This window comes from Nomascus leucogenys, chromosome 18 (genome assembly GCF_006542625.1).
Source record: "Nomascus leucogenys isolate Asia chromosome 18, Asia_NLE_v1, whole genome shotgun sequence".
NCBI classification, from domain to species: domain Eukaryota; kingdom Metazoa; phylum Chordata; class Mammalia; order Primates; family Hylobatidae; genus Nomascus; species Nomascus leucogenys.
In genome coordinates this window covers 75,994,155-76,021,852 of record NC_044398.1, presented here as the reverse complement: position 1 = coordinate 76,021,852, position 27,698 = coordinate 75,994,155, and the positions used below count along the sequence as shown (strand labels likewise).

Below are 27,698 nucleotides of genomic sequence, written 5' to 3'. Positions count from 1 at the left end.
ATTACAAAGTTGAGAATAAATGTACTTTTTATTTTCAGAAATAAAAAAATCAGTTTTAATCTACTGCACACATACACCTCCACTCTGGCAAATTCTTGGCATGGTTATACTATATTATCTATGATTTTAATTTGAAGTTAGTAAAGGGAAATGTTACAAAATTATTATTTAAAAATGAGTAATCGGTCTAAGAGGATTGAAAAATCACTAAAGTAAACAAAGCATTGATAAGCAGAAGAGACAGATTACAGCACAGTTTTTCTGAGAAATTTATATCAAATTCCTATAGAAAAATATTAAAAGGAAAAAGCAAAGTATTTGTAACCTTTCCTTACAGATAGTCTTATTCTTTTTCCATAGGCTGTTATTCAACAAACCTCTTTCACTGGTAGATGAACGTCCAAGTAAAAATATGCTGTGAAAGAGGACAGGATAAAGAAAATTTGGGTTTTGCAGAAGGCCTATAAAATTCTTGAACACATTCAGCTTCTGAAAAAACATGTTAGGAGCAGAAACCTGACAGGAGTCAAAAAGTTTTCTAAAAAAACTAATTGGCAGGTTTACTGGGGGGAAAAAAAAACTCACCTGTGCACAAATCTGATGCATCACATGACCAAACTCATGGAAGTAAGTCCTCACCTCGTCGTGTCTCAGGAGAGAGGGACGACCTGCCACTGGCTGTGAGAAGTTCACCACGAGGGCAGCCACTGCCATCATCCGGCTTCCATCAGGCAGAAGGCAGCCAGGCTGGAGACCGAAGCAGGCCGCATGATTGTATTTTCCTTCCCTAGGAGCCAGAAACACGCGTTGGCAAGATAGGAAAATTCTCCTCTAGCAACTACACTGGCATGGCCTCTTTCAGTTATTAAGCCATATCTGTTACCAGAGATGCTTTTAAACATTAATTTACTTTTAGAAAGTAGGTCATTTTGCTAAAATGGAAAAACTAAAGCTAAACAAACAACTCCACTAACATTCTGTGTGAGCTCCCAAGTTTCTTTTATTGAAAAATCTCGAGGTAAGAATGAAGAATGCATGTCACACTGACAGCAGAATGTCCAATTTATTTTAATGAGGTTCTACTTTTTTTTTTTCAAAGTTGGGATTATTAAACACTAAACAATGCTGAAACACACATTTGAAATAAAAGATACAGTTTGACTCACTAGGCAGCCTTTTCATTAAAATCGGAATAAAAAACTGAATTTCAGATGATAAGGTTTTTCCTTTTATTTGAGGAGGAAAGAATCAGTAATCACAATTAAATAAGCTTCTTTTATAAACTAGACAGGCCTTTTTGAAACAGAATGCTTTTAGTTAGCCTGGGAAAATGCATAAATTATACTATCAATTAGACTATTCTTGTACAGTGTCGTATCTGTGTGGTCTTTCCAAAAGCTATTAGACTTCATTCTCCAAAAGCTATCAGACTTCATTCTGGGAGTATGTGTCCTTTCCCCCTTTTCTTTTGCTCAGAAGACTAATAGTACCTGGTCTTTTTTTTTTTTTTTCTTTGAGACAGAGTCTTGTTCTGTCATCCAGGCTGGAGTGCAGTGGCATGATCTCAGCTCACTGCAACCTCTACCTCCAAGGTTCAAGGAATTCTCCTGCCTCTGCCTCCCGAGTAGCTGATATTACAGGTATGCGACACCATGTTGGTTAATTTTGTTCTGTTGTTTTGAGATGGAGTCTCGCTCTGTTGCCCAGGCTGGAGTGCGGTGGGAAGATCCTGGCTCACTATAACCTCCACCTCCTGGGTTCAAATGATTCTCCTGCCTCAGCCTCTAGAGTAGCTGGGACTACAAGTGCCTGCCACCATGCCCAGCTAATTTTTGTATTTTTAGTAGAGATGGGGTTTCACCATGTTGGCCAAGCTGGTCTTAAACTCCTGGCCTCAAGTGATCTACCTGCCTCAGCCTCCCAAAGTGCTGGGATTACAGCCACTGCACCCAGACAGTACCTGGTCTTTTAAAACCTATTCTGAATACCCTTTTTAAAAGTCAGTTAGACAAATAAAACAAGTTAATCCCTTTTACCTTTATGAAGAGAACATCTAAGATGACAGGAAGTCATCTTAGTTAATACTTAGTTGAGTATTAACTAGGTCACTACTTTCACAAAGATTACTCTCTGTTACCCATACCAGGGTGCTGGTAGCAATGACCAGATCTCTGAGTACAAAAGAAATTAATTATATCCTGGCAATGAGACAGCAGAATGAAGTAGCAAGAATTGTTCTTTGACCCTGGAAAGAAAATCTGAGGACAGTTATAGGAGACTCCAATATTAAAGATTTACTCCTGAAAGAGTTCTTCGGTTAAAACTATATCCTGATACTTTTTAGTTAAAAATAAGACTCATCTATATTTGGCAGGGTTTTACTTTTAGGTCATAATATAAGTGAAAGTAAGTCCATAAAGCAGCAGGTGATATGATTTGGCTGTCTCCACCCAAAGCTCATCTTGAATTGTAGTTCTCATAATCCCCACATGTCGTGGGAGGGACCCAGTGGGAAGTAATTGATTCATGGGGTAGCCAGTCTCATGATAGTGAGTGAGTTCTCACAAGATCTGATGGTTTTATAAGGGAGTTTCCCCCGTTTGCTTGGCACTTCCCCTTCCTGCCGCCACGTGAAGAAGGATGTGTTTGTTTCCCCTTCTGCCATGATTGTAAGTTTCCTGAGGTCTCCCCAGCCCTGCAGAACTGTAAGTCAATTAAACTTCTTTCCTTTGTAAACTACCCAGTCTCAGTCAGTTCTTTATAGCACTGTGAGAACGGACTAATACACCAGGATAATCACTTCAGTGCTAAAAGCCACTTCTGCCCACCAACTAGATGACACAGTTACTCAACCTACTTTTCAGCACTCAAAGTCAGTGGATTACAAACTTGTATGTATTACTGAACAGGGGGATACTATACTCTCCTTTGATCTATTTAAGTGATTAGTAATTGTAAGAGGTTGATTTTGCTTTAGAAAGTAGCCTGGGGAGAAAGAGATCCAAATCCTTTTGTGTCTGATGAAACACTATGGAATCTATAGTTACTACTTGCTATAGATACAATTATAACATTTTAAAAATTGTTACCACTGATATCTGGGCAAGATGATTTGCATATATAGTCTTTAATGCATAAAACAATCCTGTAAAGGGATTTTCAGTCCCATATTACAGAAGAAGAAACAGAATCTCAAAGAGGTTATGTCACTCAAGCATTCAAATTCAAATCTGACTGACTGCAAAGGTTTTGCTACTTCTACTAAACTGTGCTGCCTCTCAGCCAGACTGAAGGGAGTGGCCATAGATTATTGGCAGACAGATTACCTAATAAACATTTTGGTGCTCAATTTTATTTATTTATGTTTTTTGAGAGAGTCTTGCTCTGTCGCCCTGGCTGGAGTGTAGTGGCGTGATCTCAGTTCCAGGGTTCAAGCTATTCTCATACCTTGGCCTCCCGAGTAGCTGAGACTACAGATGCCTGTATAATTTTTGTATTTTTAGTAGAGACAGGGTTTCACCATATTGGCCAGGCTTATCTCCAACTCCTGACCTCAAGTGATCTGCCCACCTCAGCCTTCCAAAATGCTGGGATTACAGGTGTGAGCCACCATGCCTGGGTGGTGGTCAATATTAAATTAAGTAAATGTAGTGCACAAACTAGATGATGATGATAATGACAATGGTAGCAGCTAACTCTGATTAAGCCTTTGCTATGTGCTGAGCAGTCTTCTAAATGCTTTCCATGTATTCAATCAATTTAATCCTTACAATGACCATACAAAGCAGGTGCTACTAATATTCCCAGTTTATAGGACCTATAATACAGTTAAGAAAACTGGGGCACAGAAAAATTAAGTAACCTACCTAGTAAATGATGATGCCAGACATTCTGGCTTCAGACCTACATTTAAAATCTCTATACTAAGAAGCCCATGTGAGAAATATGAAAGAGTAGATTTTTTTTTTTAATTAATTTTTTTAGAGATAGGGTCTAGCTCTGTCACCTAGGCTAGAATGCAGCAGTGTGATAATAGCTCACTGTAACCTTAAACTCCTGGACTCAAGTGATCCTCCTGCTTCAGCACAGCTAGGACTACAGGTGTGCACTACCACATCTGGCTAATTTTTAATTTTTTTTTTTTTTTTTTGAGACAGGGTCTCACTCTGTCACCCAGGCTGGAGTGCAGTGTCGCAGTCTTGGCTGACTGCAGCCTCCACCTCTGAGGCTCAAGTGATCCTCCCACCTCAGCCTCTCGAGTACCTGGGACTATAGGCATGTACCACTACATCTGGCTAATTTTTGTATTTTTTGTAGCAACAGAGTTTTGCCATGTTGCCCAGGCTGGTCTTGAAGTCCTAGACTCAAGCAATCCACCTGCCTCGGCCTCCCAAAGTGCTGGGACTACAGGCATGAGCCACCGCACTTGACCTATTTTTTACATTTTTTGTAGAGACAGGGCCTCACTGTGTTGCCCAGGCTAGTCTCGAACTCCTAGCCTCAAGCAATCCTCCCACCTTGGCCTCCGCCTGGCCAAGAGTAGAGTCTTAAAGTAGGTAGTAGCTGAATCCCTAAGGTCCCTTCCAACAACGTGATCCTCAGTACCTTGGATAGAGGTCCAAATAGAACTGTCCCAATACTTCTCCTGTAGCTTTATCCTTCACAGTATAAAGTGTAACACTCTTGTTCCAAACATGAGCATCTGTCACTTGTTCAAATGAAAGTCCCAACAACTCCTGGTAGGTGTTCAGCAAGCCTTCAGTGACCACCTCAATTGGGAAGTATTCCTTGAGGAACTCTTGGTCTATGGAATACTTGAGTTCCTCTGTCTGAGTCATGTAGTAATATAGATCCCAGGCATTGATTTTCCCATCATATTCAAAACCCCTGTCTTCGCATTCCTTTTTCTTCAAATTCAAAATAAACTCTCGTTCTGCTTCACCCAAGGGTTTTAACTTCTGGCTTAAATCATCTGTAAGGAAAAGGAAAAGTTAGTGATCTACTTGCTTTTGGAAGCAAGCATACTCATAAATACCACCTGTGTTTTAGCATGGTGCTTCCTCCTTTGCAGTACTCAATACAGATAAATCAGGTGGAAAGAGGGAAAAGAGGAGAAAAAAAGTGAGGGAGGAAAGCAGGCTGTATTATGGAAGCACATTTTGCTCTTCGGGGTTATTGATTTTATCGTCCTAGCCCCTTTTTCTTTTAACACCACCAGAACTGGGCCACGAGTTCCTCAATTCATCACCAAAGCTCAAGTTTATCTCAGAGAACGCTGACTGAAGAATGTTATTCAGGGAACAAAGCACTAGTGAAACTAAAGTCATGTACGTGATTATTCTTCAATGAAGTTAGTCAGACTCCTAAGAAAGCTAGGGAAAACACATCAGATGTGACCTGTGGTCAATGTTATCTAGAAATTCCTATCACTGGGTTTAGTTTCTCATTACCCCATTTCTATGAAGGTCTATCTGGACACAGCAATTCCAGTTTTTAGCTGGAGAAACTTCTGAGAACCACAAATTATATTGCTGTGGTCAATTTTTCACTTTACTGTATTTGGCTAAATGAGTATGGTCTTATGTATTTATTTTTTACATTTTGTTACATATGTTAAGACAAAAACGGGCCTGGCTCTGCAAAGGACACGGCAGTTCAGAAGGCAACCCCACAATGTGAGAGATGGAGGAGCAGCCCGAGGAATACCGTGAAGAGAAATGAGGAAACTCACGGAGGATACAAAGATATAGTTTTCCACATATATATGTGTGTGTGTGTGCGTGCATATGTGTGTGTGCATATATATATACACATACATATATATATATATATATCTCTCTCTCTCTCTATATATATTTTTTATTTTTTTTATTATATATATATATATATGTATGTGTATATATATATAACACATATATATATATATGTGTATATATATATATATATATATATATATATATATATATATATAGAGAGAGAGAGAGAGAGAGAGAGAGAGAGTTTTGCTATGTTGCCCAGGCTGGACTCCAACTCTCAGATTCAAGGGATCCTCGCACCTTAGCCTCTCAAGAGGACACTTTGCATAGGAATATGCCAATCTCAAATTAGAAGGAAAACTCCTTTAAATGAATAAAGTTAATCAGGTGGTTACTAAGGAAAATTTTAGTGTATGCAATCACCACTGAAGGAAACATTCTTTACAAACCTGTTAACTCTCTGTGCCATCCTCTTGTATACCATGCATCAGACTGTAGAGTAATTACCTGTTCACACTTCTGTTGTTTCTAGTAAGTCACAAATCCATTGAGAAAAAGACCTTGTCTCTGCTTAAAAAACTATTTTTATTTTTAGAGACAGGGTCTTGCTCTGTCACCCAGGCTGGAGCACAGTGGCATGATCACGGCTCACTGCAGCCTTGAACTCCTGGGCTCAAGGGATCCTCCCACCTCAGCCTCCCAAGTAGCTAGACTTACAGGCACATGCTACCATGCCTGGCTAATTTTTAAATTTTTCTGTAGAGACAGGGTTGGGGTCTCTTTGTTTCCCAAGCTGGTCTTGGACTCTGGGTCTCAAGTAGTCCTCCCACCTCGGCCTCCCAAAGTGCTGGGATTACAGGCATGAGCTGCCATGCGCAGCCAAAAGGACCTTGTTTTATTCCTTTCTGTTATCCTACTATTTAGCATACTAAACAGTATGCTAGCCTAAGGCTGAATATTCAGCTAGCCTAAGGCTGAATATTTATTTCATAAACGTCTCATGAATGAATGAGTGAATTATACAATAACAACTATACAATTAATTATACAATATTAATTATACAATAACAACTATGTATCATTTACGGAGTTTAACGTTATAGATATTAGATCATAGTTTTTATGTATATTATTTTATATTTATATATATATTTTTTTTTTTTTTTTTTTTTTTTTTTTTATTTTTTATTTTTTTATATTACTATAGTTATATCTAATAATTATTAGATAATAGTTTTATGTATATTATTTTATATTAGTTCTGTATATTAACAAGTGGTTTCTGGAATATTAAATGTTTTTTGTTTATTTATGTTTTATTTTTATGTACATCATATTTGTCAGCTTATTTTATACACATTCATAAGCAGCCATGCCATGACTACTAAATCCCTAGTGACAGTGAATAAAGCCAGTAACTTTAGTAACTCTCTGTTAGAACCGACATGTCATGTTAGGAATTAGTATAAAAAGCCTAAACAAGATTAAGATACAGTGAAGCCAGGCCTATACTAGCAATATAAACAATAAGCAGTCCCTAGAACCAAGCATACTATCTAACACTTAATAGGTGATCAATATACTTCTCTCGAATGAAGGAAAAGTAGGATGTCCCCAAAGGCATATTATGTTCTGAGGCCTTCTGTCTGGTTGACATGGTATAGCAAAACAGTCATAGAAAAAAAAAAAAAGAACTAACCTAGAAAGGCTGTTACACGGCTTGTGCTCTTTGCAGTGTTCATTTCAAGGACGAAGTCGGCATGTGTGCTATAACCAAGTAGTTTGGCCACCTTGGCCCGCAGTGGGAGTAGCTGCTGCAAAATTATGGTGTTTTCCTAGTAATAAACAACAGCAACAAAATAAAGGCTAATCAATAATTTGATCCAAAGCACTAAAAGGAAGAATTACTGTATGTATTTTTAGGTTTGTAAAATTATCAAATATTTTTAGACCATTCAAACTTCTGGTTCCATTTTGGTGTTACGGGCTTTTTTTTTTTTTTTTGATTCATGATTTCGTTTTATTTCTGACATAATTTATGACTTTTTAAACTTCAGTAGATAACTATGAGGTCTTAATAAAATTGTAGGTGCTATAAACTTAGAGTGAAAAAATATTTTTAAGGAATATAGCGAATCCACATTTACTTCTACTGACAGAACTGCACCAAATATTGGTACTTTCAGTTCTTTTGGACATTTTTATTGTGGTAAAATACAAATAACATAATATTTATCTTTTTAATTTCATACCCATTTGTATGGCTACTATTTTTAAAAACACAGAAAATGTGCTGGTGAGGAAATGGAGAAATTGGAACCCTTGCACACTGCTGATGAGAATGTAAAGTAGTTCAGCTGCTGTAGAAAATGGCATGGTGATTCCTAAAAAAATTAAACCATATGATCTAGCAATTCCACATCTCAGTAAATAATAAAGATAACTGAAAGCAGAGACTCAAAGAGAGATCTATACACCCATGTTCACAGCAGCATTATTTATAACAGCCAAAAGATGGAAGTAACCCAAGTGCCCATGGACAGATATACAGGTAAACAAAATGTGGTATATATATACAATGGAATATAACTCTGCTTTTACAAGGAAGGAAATTCTGACACATGCTACAACATGGATGACCCTTTAAGGTATGCTAAGTGAAATAAGCCAGATACAAAAAGACAAATATTTTATTATTCCACTTATATGAAGTTCCTAGAGTAGTGAAATTCACAGAGACACAGAATAGAATAGTAATTGCCAGGGCCTGGGGAAAGGGGATAATGGGGAGTTAATGCTTAATGGGTACAGTTTCAGTTAAGGAAGATGGAAAAACTCTGCAGGTGGATACAGGTGATGGCTGCAGAAAAAATATAAACATATTCTCAAAGTGAATATACTTAATGCCACATGCTATGGTCTGAATGTCCCCCAAAATTCACGTGTTGAAACATAATCCCTTTTGTGGTAGTGTTAAACGGCAGGGCCTTTTGGGAAGTGACCAATGAATTAGTGCCTTATAAAAGGGCTACAGCTAAAGAACTTGGGCCTTTTCTGCCCTTCCACCTTCTGCCATGTGAGGACATAGAAAAAAGGCCCTTTCTAGACACTGAATGCTGATGCCCCTTGATCTTGAATTTCTCAGCCTTCATAACTGTGAAAAATTTCTATTGTTCATAAATTACTTCGTCTGTGGTATTTTGTTATAGCAGCACAAACGAACTAAGGCACCATAAAATTCTGCTTTTAAAAATGTTTCAGGGATTTTTCCCAAGTTAACATTACAAATATCTTTTATATTTTATTTGTATTAAAAATACAAAAATTGATATTATTTTATTATTTTCTTAACAATGAAATAAAAAGTAATTCTCCTAGAGGAAGTAAATAAATGTTAAAGTAAAAGAAAAAACTAATTCCAATAATCAAATCAGCAAATTATTTATAGACTGGTTTCTAAGGAAAATCACACACTGAGGTCACACTACCTGCATTCAAAATTTGGTTCCACCATTTACTAGTTACCTAATCTTGGGCAAATTCTGGAACCTTCTGACCCTCAGTTTTCTCATTTGCAAGATGTGGAAAATAAAATTACCTACACTGGAGAGTAGTTATGAAGATTCAAATGAGAATATATGTACAGTGCTTAGACAAATGCCTGGCACATAACCAAACACTATATAATTATAATTATTATTATTTTAAAACTAAAATGGAAAACATAGAAGAGAAACATACATAATGTAATTCTCCAAGTTCTAAAATTAAATAGTTTAATTAGATTTTTCTTTCGTTTTTTGCAGTTTCTCCAGATCTTCTCTCTAGACTGCCAATTTTCTCCCAATATCTGTTCTCTCATTTTTTCTTTTAGTAATAGAACTCTGAATTTTTTTTTTTTTTAATTTTCATAGAGGTGAGGTCTTGCCATATTGCTGAGGCTGGTCTTAAACTCCTGGCCTCAAGCAATCCTCTTGCCTTGGCCTCCCAAAGTGTTGGGATTCCAAGTGTGAGCCACTGTGCCTGGCTGAACTCTGAATTTTTGCTGGACACTTAGTTACCTAATTATGTTTCCCAGCCTTCCTCAAAGCCAGCTGTGGCCATGTGATACTCAATGGGACAATGGGATGTGAATGAAGTGATGAGTGAAATTTCTGGGTCATGTCTGATAGATCTTTGCCTTGCTGGCTGTGAACTGAAGATGACAACAATGACCCTGAAAGCCACACAATGAGGATGGTAGAGCTGTCTTCCACCTCTGGACCACTCACCTCTTGACCTACCGTTACAAGACGAATCTTTAAAAAAAAAAAAATTGTGGTAAAATCTGCCATTTTAGCCATGTAAAATTCAACGGCAATAATACTCATTCGGTTGTGCAACCACTACCATTATCTGTTTCTAAAACTTATCCATCACCCCAAACAGAAACTCTGTAACCATTAACTCCCCAGTCTTCCCTCTCCCCATTCCCTGGTAACCTCTAATCTACTTTCTGGAAAGATAAAACTTTTATCTGACTTGAGTTACTGTGCTTTTGACTTCTGTCAAGTCCCTTAGCCTAGACCCTGACATATGTAGAGATTAATACCAGAAATCGGCTGGTACTAACAATAAAAATGAAAAATGTACAGCAGTGGAAGGTAAGGACCCAGATACTGCAGGCCGGGAGGCAGGTTCTCATTATACCATGGGCATCTGTGAAAACTGTTGCTTACCATAACTCAGAGGGCAGGCCATGTACCTACTAAGTCTTAGTCTAGAGGAATTGTTTGGGAAAACTAACACTGTTGGGAGGTGTTTTTTTGGCATTTGTTGCTTTTTGAAAGATTACATGGGAGAGATGAGCTTGGGTGAGAATTGGCCAGTTTCTAAAGATGGAAGGAAAAGAATTCTGCTCAGGGAGGTTCTGCCTATGGTCTACAATCTTCAGATGGTTGGAAAAGCCAATTGCTCTGTATTCCTAGTGTCAGGAGAAAAGGCTGTCACTCCGAGTTACTGAACTGCAGACATGAGTTTGAGAATGCTGCCTTCCTCCACAAGCTCACTATGTTCAGAGGGCCTGAAAGCAGACTTCATTAAATGGAGGAAGAGTGAGATGGATAAATTCAGAAGCCAGTATATAAGATTTGGCAAGTTCAAGAACTATGACCAAAAGTGATATTTGGGTGTAGTTATTTTGATGTGCATCTGATTAGCAGCAAACAGACAAGAAACCTATAGTTCTGAGGAGGCTGTATTACCAAAGATATCATAAGTCTGGCCTACAAAAGTTTGTGATTATTTGATCCCTGAAGCAACCCTTGGGATTCTACCTGACATTAGCAGGACCAGCAGTCCCCCAAGATATGGTCATCAAGGATAATGGACAAAAACAATTCCCTGTGGGCAAAACTGGGGGCATGGAGTACAATTGATAGAGGAATTCTTGTGAGAAAGCAGACCCAAGTTTAGTCCAACAAGCTAACCAAGAAACTTCACCATAGTACAGAATCTTCCCAATTCCTGAGGAATTTGAAAGTTTTAGAAAATTGCTATGAGCTTGCTATGTTTCCCAGTCTTTCTTTTTCCAAATGGGATTTTTCAGTGCGGTTATTCTTTTCCTATGCCATCACTGGGGTGTTGGGGGAGGGTGTGGCGGTGAAGAGCTGATAACTTGTCTTCCTTTTATAGTTTGCTGGATTATGAGAAGCTACAACCAGGAAGAACTGTATCACCCAGGGATCCTGGTCTTTGAGCTTCAGGCAGTAACTGGGAATTAACAAATGGTGAATGGGTCCTATGTAAGGAAAAAAGGATCCTCATGGTTACTTGGATAGCTAGAGAGGCAGATCGTGGTAGAACTGGCTAGATGACTGAGAATCCCTGTCTACTTCCTTTTTTCTTTTTCATATTAAAGCAGGACTCACCAGTGCTGGATTGTTGATTTAGGAGAGGAGCAACTTCTAATTTATTTAATCCATTCTATTTTTATTAGAAAAGCTTTTCCTGTGACCACACCAAGCAGGTTATCAATGAGCAATGAAAAAGCTAAAAGTCTTGTAAGTCTGAGGAATTAGAGATACAGTGCACACACAGGAATATCAGTCTCTGAGCTGACTTTGACACTGGTGAACAAAGTAAACCCTTTTCTTAAAATATTCCATTAAAAACAAAACAAAGACAAACATTTATAATACCTCTTTGCACCTTGTATTAAAAGCCATTTCCATCTTTCTTCTGGTTTCAGGGATACAACATTTCTTCATTACAGGGAAATAATGTGGATATTTTAAGGTAATTTTATACTTGTCATCATCTGTCTTTTCTAAACTGTCAATGAAATCACCAGGAAGAGCACCTGCAAAAAATCATTTTCTCATATATCAAATTTTCCACTCATTGCTGGTTTATTTAGCATTGGCATGGTGCCTTTTAGTAGCTCTAGGAATTTTGTGTAGTAACTGAAATTCAAGTAAAATAATGACAATCCTTTAAATATCATTTTGATGTTGCTGGAATTGGGGTGGCTGTTAGAGGCTAGGTGCCTTGGGAGATGGTAATTCAAAATATGAACAGGTTTCAGTAAACTTGTGCAAATGATGTTTCAGTGGAGAACAGGCAAAATTAAGCGAAGAAAGACCCAGAAAGGCTGGGCACAGTGGCTCACGCGTGTAATCCCAGCACTTTGGGAGGCCGAGGCGGGCGGATCACGAGGTCAGGAGATCGAGACCACGGTGAAATCCCGTTTCTACTAAAAATACAAAAAATTAGCTGGGCGTGGTGGTGGGCACCTGTAGTCCCAGCTACTCGGAGAGGCTGAGGCAGGAGAATGGTGTGAACCCGGGAGGTGGAGCTTGCAGTGAGCCGAGATTGCGCCACTGCACTCCAGCCTGGGTGACAGAGCGAGACTCTGTCTCAAAAAAAAAGAAAAAAAAACAAGATTATTAAGTCCCCTCTGGACTGTCTCTAGAAATTTTATATACTCTCATTAGCCTAAAATCTAATTTTGGTTGGTTTGATTGTCTCTTCTGTAGAACGGGTGGTGGGCTTAGGTACTGGATCATTTTTTAAATAATTATTTGAACTATGATTTAGAAATTTTGTATCTGGAAAGTAAAACAAACTGTGAGGTAACACTATTTGCCTAAATTATATGATTTAATCTAGAAAAATAATAAAACTTACCAAGTTCAGCCTTGGAAAATACAAGGAAGGTATCATCCTCATTGAGGTTTTTGTTAAAATCAATACATAGCTCACTCATTCTTTTCTTCATTGATTTGATTTCCTGAAAGGAAGATAAAAATACAGGGCATTAGCAATAAAAAGAAACTCATTTTTTGCCAGGCACGGTGGCCCACGCCTGTAATCCCAGCAATTTGGGAGGCTGAGGCGGGTGGATCACTTGAGGTCAGGAGTTCGAGACCAGCCTGACCAACATGGTGAAAGCCAGTCTCTACTAAAAGTACAAAAATTAGCTGGATGTGGTGGCATGTGCTTATAATCCCAGCTACTCAGGAGGCTGAAGCAGAATTGTTCAAAAAAACAACAACTCATTTTTATCATCATCAATTGAGTAAGTTTCACTTTCATATGAAGATTGACTTCTGTGCCTAAACTCCAGGAAGTACTTCTGTAGAGATGTGCTTGATAAAACAGGCTTCTGCAGTCCAGTATGTCACGTCCACGTGTATCTGTGTGTAGCACTTATAGAAAGGCAAGCCTGGTGATGTCTTGGAAATTACTTGTGAATTTGAAGAATAAATTTAGGAGGTACAGTAAACACAATATATTGCACATAGTACATACACAATAAATAGTTTCTGAGTGAATGAATAAATCTAGCAGTGCATTACCAATTAGCAAATTTCTAATCGTTTCCAATTCAAAATTTTAATTCAGTAATCAGCATCTGGTTATGAAGTAAACCAAGAGATATATGCTGAATAATTCATTCTATTGTTGCTTCGGGAAAAAGGTGATGTTTTAGTTTTATAAACCTTTTGTAAACAAAGATGATTTATAGACTCTAAGATTTGCATAAAAAGTATTAGGTGGGAGATCAAATGAAGCAATAAGAAGGAAACCACCAGAAAAAAAAAGATACAATTTTATTAATCTGTCCCATTCTTCTAACAATGTTACATAATGAAATTTACTGCTTCTCAAAGTGTGGCCCTGGCTAGGAGCATCAGCATCACCAGGGAAGTTGTTAGAAACGCAAATTCTTGGGACCCCCACACTAAACCTACTATGGAGTCCTATAATCAGAGTTTTAATAAGCCCTCCGTGTAATTCTGATGCACACTAAATTTGAGACTACTGACCTAATACACTGTTCAGTGGTGTTTTCCGATACTCTCCCTCAACCCCCTTTCTACCTCTGCCCCACTTTGCAGCTCCCATGTAGTTCAGATAGGACCTGATCCTATCTGCAACTCTAGGTGTGTGACTTCTACACCAGTTGGGCCATCCTTCCACCCCCACTGCCCTCAGGACTGTTCAGATAACCCAGGCCTGGTATTCCATTGACTAAAAGGGAATTCAGGATTAACCATAGGATCCACTCTAGGCCATTAAGACATGAGGAGAGGTTTACTGGTGGCTTCTCTATGTCCTTCTGGATGGTGGAGTTTTTAGATTTATAGCCATTTTAGGAATGAAAGGAAGCCAGCCTTTAGATAAAACTAACACTGAGGAAGACACAGTAGAGAAATAGAAAAATCAGCTGGCCAGTGACTCCACTGTGCATCAGGATCAAACCAACCCACACAGCTCACCAATCCCTCGACCTTCCAGTTATACAAGCAAATAAATCTCTCGTTTAAACAGGGTTTTGTTAGCTGCAACCAAATATATCTTAACTTATACAGTGTTCATGCTCCAAACAGAATTAAGAATTGACCAGGAAGACAAAGGGTCAGGTAAGTGAGATCAATCACATTTCTCCTCTAGCTCAGTGAAGGAAGAGGATAGAAGGTTATCAAAGGGCTTTACGTGGGAGAAAGGTACCCATATCTCAGTGGTGCCTGTGGTTATAGCTAACATGCTGACAACGCTTGATTTGGATTTCTTCCAAACTTATTTCCAGTCCTGCTGGCTAGAAGAATGACCTGGAAATAAATCATGGAGTATATTTCCTTTCCAAGAAGAAAAAGGTTAATTCTGGAGCCGAGTTTATTTTTGAGCCTGGAAGACTTGATTGGCATTAGACAAAAGAAAAAGTTTGAGAGGCATCTTTCAGTAGCTAATCTCTCTTCTTTTAAGGGGCATGTGTTAAACATAGGATACTCCATTCCAAAGTGCTGGTTTTAAAACTTTCCATCAGTAAGGATTTTATAATCAGTGCCCCATCTCTGTATGACCAAGGGAGTGAAAAGACAAATCAACTACTAAGACCTGAGAACAGCTCTTAAAGAATGTAAAGCAGGGTAGGGAAAATAAGCTCAACACACATGAAACAAATAAAACTTGTACAAGGTTAAAGAACAATTTTAAGTTATCAGTTGTTTGTCTTTCACCATGAAGTTAACAGGAGTTGCAGAATTTAAAACCACTAAATACGAAATACATTGTAGATGAATTTGTTATTACGGGTTATTTTATTACAACCCATCTGTTTTCCTATTTTCTGTTTTTTGTTGCACAAGTTGGGTACCCCTTATCCGAAATGCTTGGGGCTTGAAACGTTTCAGATTTTGGAGTTTTCTGGAGTTTGGAATATTCCCATTATTACCAGTAGAGCACGCCTAACCCGCAAAACCTGAAATGCTCCCATGAGCATTTCCTCTGAGCATCATGTTGGCACCCAAAAGTTGCAGACTGTGGAGCATTTTGGATTTCTGGATTAGGGATGTTCAACCAGTATTTTGTTTTATTTATTCATTTTTTTTTCTGATAAGAAAAGGAAACATAAACTCACATTCTGTACTTGTTCAGGAAGATGGAGCCCATTCCTTTTCCCCATTTTAATTGACTTTTCCAAGTATCGTCTGGCCTCAGGTTTTATCTTCCCCAGATCACAGGTTTCCTGAAATTAAAGAGCGTGAAAACCATTTCTGTTGAGACAGTGCATAGGTAAATTATAAACTATGAGGCCACAGCAAATTTATTCATCATCTCTGTTGGGTTATGAAGCACATAGGTGACTACGAGGCAGGACCTATTGAAGACCTAATTTCTTTTATGCTTTAGTGAGCTCCTGCTCATTTAAAACAGAAACATTAAATAAATAAAAAGCTAACTAGAATTTCCTTGCCTTGAATCAAAATCAGGAGTGCCTGTACCACTTGAAAGTGTGATAACAGAAGCATTTGCATAATCTAATTCTGAGCATTCTTTATGACTGAGTGGTCTTTTTCACAAAACATATTTCTTATCACAAATCATCTGGATTTAATTTTCTATCATTTGCTAACCTGGTTCCAACTTGAAAGGCAGGAATAGAAATAATGGGTAAATTCTACACAAATGCAGAGTGGGACTCTTTTGCCAATATACCGAACAGGGAGAGCTGGATAAAGCCCCAGCAAAAGCCTTCCAACACTTCAAAAATGCCTTACTGTCATTTGTCAAGAGCGATCAAGGGACTACAGCAAGCTGCATAGGAACAAGTATCTGGGGAAAATGAGTCAGCACTGCACAAAGAGGAGGAAAGCTGGACAGTAAATTTGAATCTATATGCAGCAGCACAAACAACACTCACTCAAAAGAACAGAGGGCAATGGAGGGGAATGGAAAATTCCCCCAGCCACAGCAAGGTAATAAAGACACCAGATGTTTCTCTAAAGCAGGTGGCAGAATACACATGGCACATCTGGATGGCTGGGTAGTTAGTGGTTCCTAAGAAGAAATGGACTCTGGACAGATTCAGCAAGTGTAATGGATTCAGTTTGGTTGAAAGCCAATGAGGGACTTCTGTTTCTAAAGCCTTATAGGCCTTCTATTGGTTAAACATTCTCTCCATGACAGACCCAGGCTGGTCAACTCTGAGCATCCCTAATTTCCCAACTAATTAAATCTGTAAAAGGACTATGTTTAGCTTAGAGACTGCATTTTAGATTGTTGGTGCTAGATCTGTGCTGCAATAATTCCGTAATTGTATATCTTTTGTTGCAGCAGGTAACAGAGTTGTATTTTAACTTAATACTACTTAATACAGCCAACTGTATCTCACTTTGCCTAAAAAATTATTTTATTTTACTTTTTTGGAGACAGTCTTGCTCTGTCACCCAAGCTGGAGTGCAGTGGTGCGATTATCAGCTCACTGCAACCTCCGCCTCCCAGGTTCAAGCAATTCTCATGCCTCGGCCTCCCAAGTAGCTAGGATTACAGGCATGTGCCACCATGTCCAGCTAATTTTTGCATTTTTAGTAGAGACGGGGTTTTGCCATGTTGGCCAGGATGGTCTCAAACTCCTGGCCTCAAGTGATCCACCTGCCTCGGCCTCCCAAAGTGCTGGGACTGCAGGTTTGAGTGACCATGCCTGGCCAACAAATAATTTTATGTTACAGTACTAAAGCATTTGTTGTACATATGTTTACTCTGAGGTTATCCTCAGTGGAGGCAGAAAATAGGCTCCTTTTTCCACAGAAACCTCCCTTTGTGTCCCTGGAGAATTTGTGCATGCTGGCATGATTGGAGTTGGAACCCTCCCTAGCTAGTATCAGTGAACAATGGGATGCTAGCAGCAGGTGGCTGCAAAGGGAAGAAACCCACAATGGCCAGGGAGATAACTGGGCTATGGGCTGGTTCCCTCAGGGGTGGCCAGCAGCTCCAATCACAGTGTTCCTGCGGATGTGATTAACTCGGGTTGATCTAGGCTGGCTTTAGTAGCGCCGGGAAGTCTGTCCTATAGTGTGAAGCACAGCAACGGGAGTCTCTAGACAGTGCAATACTGCAAGCTGTAGAGCTGGGGAGAATCCAGGCTGTAGTTACGTGCAGGGGACTTGGGAAGAATCCCTGGTGAGAAGGGCCTGGCAAGAGCTGGGCAAGTTGTTAAGGACCCAGGCGAGCAGGCTAAGGTCCAGAGCAGAAGGCCATCCCAGCAAGGAAAGGAGCCAGTGAGAAGCTCAGGCTACAGGGGGATAGCCGTTTGTGTACTTGGGTTCCTGGGCCACATTTGGCCATAAGCTCAGGACACAGACTCATGACAAAGCCTCAACAGCTGAAGAATGCAGAATTCCTACCTTACGGCTATGCTTGATGAGGATGGGCTCTCATACTAGGTAGACTGCAATCTGCCATATCAGCATGTAGCAGGGCTGCTCTTTCAGAAAGCCTAAAATATACTCAGGATATGAACTCAAAACTCATAGTCTATGTTAAAGTTAAAACTACTTATTCCCAAAATAAATGACACAGGTGCGAACAGGTAGAAGGATATTCTGAGAAAAACCAGCCCTGAATTAGGTCTAATTAAAATATGACTAATTAGGCTGGGAGTAGTGGCTCATGTCTGTAATCCCAGCACTTTGGGAGGCCAAATTGGGCGGATTACTTGGGGTGAAGGGTTCGAGACCAGCATGGCCAACATAGCAAAACTCTATCTCTACTAAAAATACAAAAATCAGCCGGGTGTGGTGGTGTGTACATGTAATTCCAGCTACTTGGGAGGCTGAGGCAGGAGAATCACTTGAACCCGGGAAGTGGAAGCTGTAGTCAGCTGAGATCGTGTCACTGCATTCTGGCCCAGGTGACAGAGTAAAACTGTCTCAAAAAAAAAAAAAAAAAAAATATATATATATATATATATATATATATAAAATTTATATATGTATGACTAATTAACTGTAATGAAATCTTTAACTTACCACAAAAATGACAGAACAGAAATCTGACTAATTATAACCAGACAATCCTTGCTAGGCAGACACAGGTCTTGGGAAATCCCCAGAGTTCTCTGGTAGAAGGCACTTCTAAAATGTGCTACTTAAGCACATTCCTATCCCAGAGCTGATCATAGTAATATTCTCTTACAATCCCCAGGCAAGGTCAGAATTACTGCCCAAGGATTTTCTAAGAGGGAATCAGCCAACACTTCTAGACTGTCTTGCTGTAATTGCACCTTCCTTCCTAACAAAAATTTCTCCCCTTGAATCTCAGCCAGGCCATGGGCCTCTTTAGGTGAAGTTTTTCTGCTTAAAGAGTAGAGGGCTAAAGTTCTTAGAAGTGATTTTTAAATTTATATGATCTGACAGTATGGAACCTTATTTTAGTCTCTGTAGTGACAAGATTTAATTTTCCCCTAACTTCCTCCTGCAACAAAGAGTTTTAATATGAATGTGTATTCTCTCTCTCTGTCTGCATCTTTCTCACAAGTATGATTATATACTCATATTATAGACAAGAAAACTGAGGTTAAATGATTTTCCCAAAATCATATAGCTATCTAATGGTTAAAAACAGCAAAAAAAAAAAACAACTTCGAATTCTAGTTTAATGTTTTTCCCAATGTACCATACTACTATATTACCATCCTTAATCATTCTTTAAAATTTTATCACAAAAATTGAGTTTATTATTATTTTTGAGACAGGGTCTCACTCTGTCACCTAGGCTGGAGTACAGTGGTATGATCATGGCTCACTGCAGCCTTGAACTTCTAGGCTCAACAGATCCTCGCACCTCAGCCTCCCAAGTAGCTGGGATTACAGGCACATGCCACCACATCTGGCTAATTTTGTATATTTGGTAGAGAAGCGGTTTAATCATGTTGCCCAGGCTGTTCTAAAACTCCTGAGCTCAAGTGATCCACCTGCCTTGGCTTCCCAACCTGCTGGGATTACAGACGTGAGCCACTGTGCCTGGCCAAATAATGAGTTTCTTAATTTCCCCCAAACCCTCCCCATCTTCTGTTTCATGACTTTGTCTTTTTCTTCACAAGAACTTTATATTTTCTGTTTCTAAAATATGTAAATAAAAAATTATTTCAGTGGGATTTTCTGTATTATACAAAGGAGAAATTACAATGCCGTTAAAAGAACTATGGAGATTAAGATACTATATTTCTCTGAATATCATTTAAAAAATGAATTCAGGGCTGGGCACAGTGGCTCACGCCTATAATCCCAAAACTGTGGGAAGCTGAGGTGGGTGGATCAATTGAGCTCAGTTCACCAGCCTGGGAAACATGGTGAAACCTCGTCTCTACAACAACTAAAAATACAAAAATTAGCTGGAGATGGTGGTGCATGCTTGTAGTCTTAGCTACCTGGGAGGCTGAGGCAGGAGGATCGCTTGGGCCCAGGAGGCAGAGGTTGCAGTGAGCCAAGATTGAGCTACTGCACTCCAGCCTGGGTAACAGAGTGAGAACTGGTTGCAGAAAAAAAAAAAAAAATAGAATTCAGGGCTAGGTGTGGTGGCTTATGCCTGTAATCCCAGCAGTTTGGGAGGACAAGGCAGGAGGATCGCTTGAGCCCAGGTGGTTCAGGCTGCAGTGAGCCATGACTGCACCACTGCACTCTGGCCTAGGTGACAGAGTGAGACCCCGCCTCATTTAAAAAAAAAAAAAAAAAAAAGGAATTAGGAACTTTGAATTTGCTAAGGAATTATAATAGGATAAGAGAGTATAGCCAGGTCTGGTGGCACGTGCCTGTAGTCCCCGCTACTTGGGAGGCTGAGGTGGGAGAATCACTTGAGCCTGGGAGGCGGAGGTGGAAGTCAGCTGAGATCACGTCACTACGGTCCAGCCTGGGTGACAGAGCCAGACCCTGTTTCTAAAAATAAATAAATAAATAAAAAACAAAAAGCAAAACAAAACAAAAAAAACCAAAACCAAAAAACAAAAACCCAAACCAAAAAAATTAAACTAAAATAGAGAAATAACTAATTGTATTATATTTGTAATTTAGTTCTTCTGCTCCCCCTTGCCCCCTGCCCCAGTCCATGACATTTACTGTAAGGTTGCTACACGGTGAAGAGGACATTCTTAGGTAGTTGTCTGCACTCCTGGGCTAGGTGGATACAGCCAGCACTGCTTGCTGACTACTAATTCAATATGCCATCACAAGATTCACTGCTTCTGTGTGAGCCACAGCGTGAGGTTGCTGAAGTGAGGCATCACACTGCATGAAGATACATTTTCATTGGGGCTAGTTCAGTTCAACATACATTTACATTTACTGAGCTCCTATTTATTCCTGGCACTAAGGAAACAAAAAGGAATATTCTTGAAGAGCTTTAAGTCACATGAAGTTTGAAAAGAAACACATATTAATAGATAACATCAATCTCACACAGCACATAAAAAAATAGGTAAGTACTTGGAAAAAAGAGGGGCACAAAAGAAGGGTGCCTGGCCAAGGGGGAAACTAAGCCAAGGTAGTTGATGTTTTATATCTGGATCCCTAGGCTTTTAAGACCCCAACAAAATTATAAGTTTAGTAGTATTATGACCAATGACTAGACTTACATATTTCAAAAATCAAGAAGACAAGGAAAATAAAGGGAATTAAATTGTAAATGAACTTGGGATATCTTTTTTTTTTTTTTTTTTTTTTTTTGGTTTTTGGTCATTGTTTTAAGGTACTGGTTCTTTTTTAACTTAATTTTAAAATTTTTATCTCTTTATTTATTTTGAGACTGGGTTATGAGACTGGCTAATTTCTGTAGTTTTGGTAGAGACGGGGTTTCGCCATGTTGCCTAGGCTGGTTTGGAACTTCTGGGCTCACGCCATCCACTCACCTTGGCCTCCCAAAGTGCTGGGATTTCAGGCATGAGCCACTATACCCGGCCGGTTCTGGTTCTTGTATTTTAATTTGGAGCTGGGTCTCCATGGCTGGCCAAGTAGGAGAGATTATATAATGTTTAAAATCATATACTTAATCTCATGACCTATTCATCTGCACTGTAACATTAAAGCTTTCCTATTTAAATCACTAATTGGCTAAGATGAATTGGCAAGACCAAAGCCTGCCACTCTAAAAAAAATAAATAAATAAACAATATTACAATAGATCACTGTACTTCTTAAATTTAGCTTGCATAATTCAGCCTCTATTTCATGAAAGAATTCCTCTTGTGCATTTATTCCTTAGCAGGCCACTGGAATAGAATATGCCTGATTGTTTTGACATGAAGACATTGTACATTTTTCTCACCAAAATGGCTGGAAAGAGCAGGTATGAAATCTTTGATGTTTGTTGGCTTTTTAAGAGCCAACAATTGAGAAGCCCTTGTCAGAATTGGGAAATATTAATACCTGCAGCCATAATTGCTGGCTTCTGACATTGGGCCATTTTTTTTTAGCTTAAAAGGATGAGGAAGTCCTTGTTTTCACTGCTTTTTCTCTTTTTTTTTTCTTGGTGGAATTAAGGATACATTTAATATATGTTAAATTTTTATGTGTAACCTGATATCTGCAAATGAATATAACTATATATATGTAGTGAGGACAAATTAAATCCACCCTTCAACTTATAAACTAGGACATTAATAATACCGTTGCATTTACTTATGCAACAGGTAACCCGTGCAAAAAATAACTACTCTCTTGAATTTTGTGATAAACATTTTTTCCAGTTTTACCACTTACATATTGTACAGTTTTGCTTCTTTTTGAGCTTTATAAAGTATCATATTGTATGCAGTATTCTGCAATTTCTTTCCTTCACTTTTACTAAGATTCAACTATATTGTTTCATGTTGTTATTTATTTTAATGCTATAAAATATTTCATTGCATAAATGTACCACAATTTATAGATCCATTTTCTTGCTGATGGGAATCTGGGTTGTTATGAACACTTGTTCAATATTACCTTGCACAAATGCAAAGGTATCTCTAGGTAAATACTGAGGTGGGAGTGGGAGGATGTGCTAGGTTGTGGAGAACGTAAGCTCCAACTTTCTATTACTAAGTTTTTCTCCAACTTGGTGATGAATCAGTTACACTCTTAGAAGCAGTGCACAAACATTCTTGTTGATCCATATCCACAAAGATAACTTGGCATTGTTGGTTTTCTTCATCTTTGCCAAGCTTGTGAATGAAGAATGGTAACTTATTATGGTCTTCATTTGCATTTCTCTGATTACTAATAAAGTTGAACATCTTTTCACACATTTGATTGCTATGTGCGTTTCTGTTGAAATATTTCTTCGTATCATTTGCCCATTTTTCTACTGGGATGTTTCTTTGTTATTGATTATAGTAGTTCTTTATATATCCTAGAATGCATCACTAGTTTAATGTTTTGTAAATTTATTTTCTCAGTATTTGAACTCTTTTCACTTTTCCTTAAGAATAGAAGTTATTTTAACATAGTCAAGTTTATTAGCCTTATATTTCGTAGTTAGCACTTTTTGCATCTTAATAAATATATCCCTGCCCAGATGTCATAAAGGTATCTTCCTGTACAGGCATCTAGAAGCTTTAAGCTCTAGCCTTTTATGACTTTAATCCATTAGGAATTGCTTTTCAGTTGGTTGCGAGGAAGACATTCAATTTCATTTTATTTTTCCAAATGGGTAACTTATGTCCCAGCAATTACCGAAGGCCTATTTTCTGGATCTGCCACTAACTGGTTTCTCACTTTAGTCTGATGAACATTTACTGAATGCTTGCTTTTTATCAGGCACTCTGCCAGAGGTGCAAAATAGAATCAAACATGATACCTCCCTCCCTTGAAGGGTTTAACAAACAGTCTACATGGTTTTTGGCAAGCACTTATCCACCAGTGATGTGGCTCTTGGAAAGTTATTGTTACGGAGCTTCAGTTTCTCCACTTATATTATAAAAAAGCCTACCTCATAAGATTGGAATCAAGGTTATATGAGTCATATTGCTATACAAATGTAAGGCAGTCTTAGTAGTCACACACTGGGAGGGAGAGGACCACAACACACTGGTTAGTCTTATCCTCTACCGTAATTTCTTCCATCCATTTAGTCAACAAATTATTTGTCTTGAAGGTTTTAAAAAATTGTTTTGTGGGTAGATGGTAGGTGTATACATTTACGGGGCACATGAAATGTTTTGAGACGGGCAAGCAATATGTAATAATTACATCACAGAGAATGGGGTATCCCTTCTCTCAAGCATTTATCTTTCGTGTTACAAACAATCCAATTATGCTTTGCTATTTCCAAATGTACAATTAAGTCATTATTGACTATAGTCACCCTGTTGTGCTATCAAGTAGCAGGTCTTATTCATTCTATTTTTTTTCTTTTGGTTCCCATTAACCATCCCCACCTCCTCCCCTATTTTGAAGGTTTTGAAACATGACTGCCAATTAAATGATACTCCCCAGACTGAGATATGGTGTCCCTTCAATCTGGGCAGAATGCAGTGACTTGTCAACCAACATGGTACGGCAGAAGTGATGTCATGTGACTTCTGTGACAGTGCATAAGTGCAAAGTAGCTTCTATGTGGCTTGCCGGAACACTCATGTTGGAGCACTGAGTCTCAGGAAAGAAGTCCTACTATCCTGATACCACCACACTGTAAGGAAGCCCAAATTAACCCACACAAACGGACCACATGGAGACGCCCTGTGCTATGGACTGAACTGTGCCCTTTCACGTTCTTTTGTAGAAGCCCTATCCCCAATGTGGCTATATTTGTAAATAGGATTTGGGCTGGTAATTAAGGTTAAATGAGGTCAGAAGGGTGGTTCTTAATCTGACAGGATGGTGGCCTTTTAGGAAGAGAGGGAGAGTTCTCCCTGTCTCTCTCTCCCCTTGCCTTCCTGTCCCCCACCTCCCAACCTGTACCATGTGCACACACTGAGGAAAGGCCAGCAGGGAAGGGAAGGGGCCATTTGCAAGCCAGGAAGAGGACTCTCACCAGAACCCAACCATGCTGGCACACTGATATCAGACTTGCAGCCTCTACAACTGTGAAAAAGTTAATTTCTGTCATTTAAAGGATTCCGTCTACAGTACTTTGTTATGGCAGCCCAATCTAACTAAGACACTGGTATCATTTGGCTGTGGCCCAACCAAATCTCATCTTGAATTGTAATCTGAATTTTAATCCCCACGTATTGAGGGAGGGACATGGTAGGAGGTGATTGGATTATTTGGTCAGTTTCCCCCATGCTGTTCTCATGATAGTGAGTGAGTTCTCACAAGATCCGGTTGTTTTATAAGTGTCTAATGCTTCCCCTGAGCTCACTCTCTCTCCTGCCACCATGTAAGATGTGCCTTTATTCCTTCTGCCATGATTGTAAGTTCCTAAGGCCTCCCACCCATGAGGAATTGTGAGTCAATTAAACCTCTTTCTTTATAAATTACCTAGTCTCAGGTATTCTTTATAGCAGTGTGAGAATGGACTAATACAGAGAATTGGTACCAGGATAGTAGGGTACTGCTATAAAGACAAACTGAAAATGTAGGAGCGACTTTGAAACTGGGTCACGGGCAGAGGTTGGAACAGTTTGGAGGGCTGAGAAGAAGACAGAAAGATGTGGGAAAGTCTGGAACTTCCTAGAGACTTATTGAATGGTTGTGACCAAAAATGCTGATAGTGGTATGTACAATGAAGTCCAGGCTGAGGTGGTCTCAGATGAAGATGAGGAACTTTTTGGAAACTACAGTAAAGGTCACCCATGCTACGCTTTACCAAAGATACTGGGCACTTTGCACCTGCCCTAGAGATCTGTGGAACTCTGAACTTGAGAGAGATGATTTAGGGTATCTGGCAGAAGAAATTTCTAAGCAGCAAAGCATTCAAGAGGTGGCCTGGGTGCTCCTAAAAGCATACAGCCATGTGTGTACACAAAGAGATGGTTTGAAATTGGGACTTATGTTTAAAGGAAAGACAGAGCATAAACATTTGAAACATTTACAGCTTGATCATGTGGTAGAAAAAAAAAACTCATTTTCTGGGGAGAAATTCAAGCCAGCTGTAGAAATTTGCATAAGGAACAAGAGCCAAATGTTAGTGCCCAAGACAATGGGGAATATGTCTCCAGGGCATGTCAGAGGTCTTCACAACAGCCCCTCCCATCACAGGCCTGGTGGCATAGGAGAAAAAAAATGGTTTTGTGTCCCCCCTCCTCCCCCTGCTCTCTGCAGCCTCAGGACATAGTGCCCTGCATCCCAGTTGCTCGAGCTCCAGCTGGGCTAAAAGGGGCCAAGGTACAGCTCAGGCCATTGCTTCACAGGACACAAGCCCCAAGCCTTGGTGGTTTCCACATGGTATTGGGCCTGTAGGTGTGCAGAAGACAAAAACTGAGCTTTGTGAACCTCCTCCTAGATTTCAGAGGATGTGTGGAAATGCCTGGATGTCCAGGCAGAAGTCTGCTGTGGGGGCAGAGACCTCACAAAGAACCTCTGCTAGGGCAGTGGGGAAGGGAAATGTGGCATAGGAGCCCCCAAACAGAGTCCCCACTAGGGCACTGCTTAGTGGAGTTGTGAGAAGAGGGCTACTGCCCTCCAGACTCCAGAATGGGAGATCCACACGACAGCTTGCACCCTGCACCTGGAAAAGCTGCAGGCACTCAACACCAGCCTGTGAAAGCAGCTGCAGGGGTTGTAACCTGAGAGCCACAGAGGTGGAGCCACCCAAGGCCATGGGAGCCCACCCCTTGGATCAGTGTGCCTTGGATGTGAGACATGGAGTCAAAGGAGATTTTGGAGTTTTAAGATTTAATGACTGCCTGGCCAGGTTTTGGACTTGCATAGGGCCTGTGGCCCCTTTGTTTTGGCCAATTCCTCCCATTTGGAATGTGAACATTTACCCAACGCCTGCACCCACACTGTGCCTTAGAAGTAACTAACTTGTCTTTGATTTTACAGACACATAGGCGGAAGAGACTTGCCTTGTCTCAGAGGAGACTTTGGACTTGGACTTTTGAGTTAATGCTGGAATGAATTAAGACTATGGGGGACTGTTGGGGAGGCATGATTGGTTTTGAAATGTGAAACGGACATGAGATTTGGGAGGGGCTGGGGGTGTAATGATAGTTTGGCTGTGTCCCCACCCAAATCTCATGTCAAAATGTAATCCAAATTGTAATTCCCACATGTCAAGGGAGGGAGCTGGTGGGAAGTGAATGGATCATGGGGTGATTTCCCCCATGCTGTTCTTGTGATGGTGAGTGAGTTCTTATAAGATCTGATTGTTTGATAAGTGTCTGGTGCTTCCCCTGCGCTCTCTCTCCTGACACCGTGTAAGACATGCCTTGCTTCCCCTTCGGCTTATGCCATGACTGTAAGTTCTTAAGGCCTCCCAGCCATGTGGAACTGTGAGTCAATTAAACCTCTTTCTTTATAAATTACCCAGTCTCAGGTACTCTTTATAGCAGTGTGAAAATGGACAAATACAGACACCTTGAGACTACATGAATAAAGACAGATGCCTGATTAGTTCCTACCTGCTTCAACCCAAGCCACCACTGCCTGAAACCACATGTCAGACCCCAAGTCAAAACTATCCAACTAATTCCTTTCTGAATTCTTGATCCACAGAAACTGTGAGAGAAAAGAAAATGATTGTTGCTATTTCAGGCCACTAAGATTTGGGGTAATATGTTATGCATCAATAGATAACTGGAGCCCTTATTGCATGAAGAATTATGAAAACTAATTTCACTTTTCTATGTATTAATTTTAAGTGGAAAATAAAGAGAGCTAAAATAACATTTTATATCCAATTGGGATAATATATTTGATTATTACATACATTATTGCTGTCTTGGGAATATTATTCAGAGCATCCTAATTTTAGTAGGGCAGGCCTGAAATTGCTGACATCATATAAGTTTAAGATCCTATTTATCCAGCTTAATGAGGCCTTTATGTGTCGATTTTTTTTTTTCTTTCTGAGACATGGTCTCACTCTGTGACTCAGGCTGGAGTACAGTGGCACAGCCACTGCTCAGTTCAGTCTCAACCTCCTGGGCACAAGCAATCCTCCCACCTCAGCATCCCGAGTAGCTGGGACCACAGGCACTCACCACCATGCTCAGCTAATTTTTCTATTTTTAATTAATTAATTAATTTTTTATTTTTT

General features: G+C 39.5%; 1 protein-coding gene across 3 annotated transcripts in view; it reads right to left on the bottom strand.

Moving 5' to 3' along the window:
• The window catches only part of NLN (neurolysin), a 105,130-nt gene that overhangs the window by 31,214 nt on the left and 46,218 nt on the right, over positions 1–27,698 (bottom strand). For 2 of the 3 annotated variants that reach the window (XM_003265992.4, XM_030798208.1), the window contains 6 exons: positions 15,661–15,768; positions 12,924–13,026; positions 11,936–12,096; positions 7,456–7,591; positions 4,606–4,972; positions 586–787 (listed from right to left, as the gene is read on the bottom strand). In XM_003265992.4, coding sequence (XP_003266040.1) covers positions 586–787; positions 4,606–4,972; positions 7,456–7,591; positions 11,936–12,096; positions 12,924–13,026; positions 15,661–15,768 — 1,077 coding nt within the window. The remainder of the gene's footprint in view (positions 1–585; positions 788–4,605; positions 4,973–7,455; positions 7,592–11,935; positions 12,097–12,923; positions 13,027–15,660; positions 15,769–27,698) is intronic. The other variant, XM_030798207.1, reaches the window with a different exon arrangement.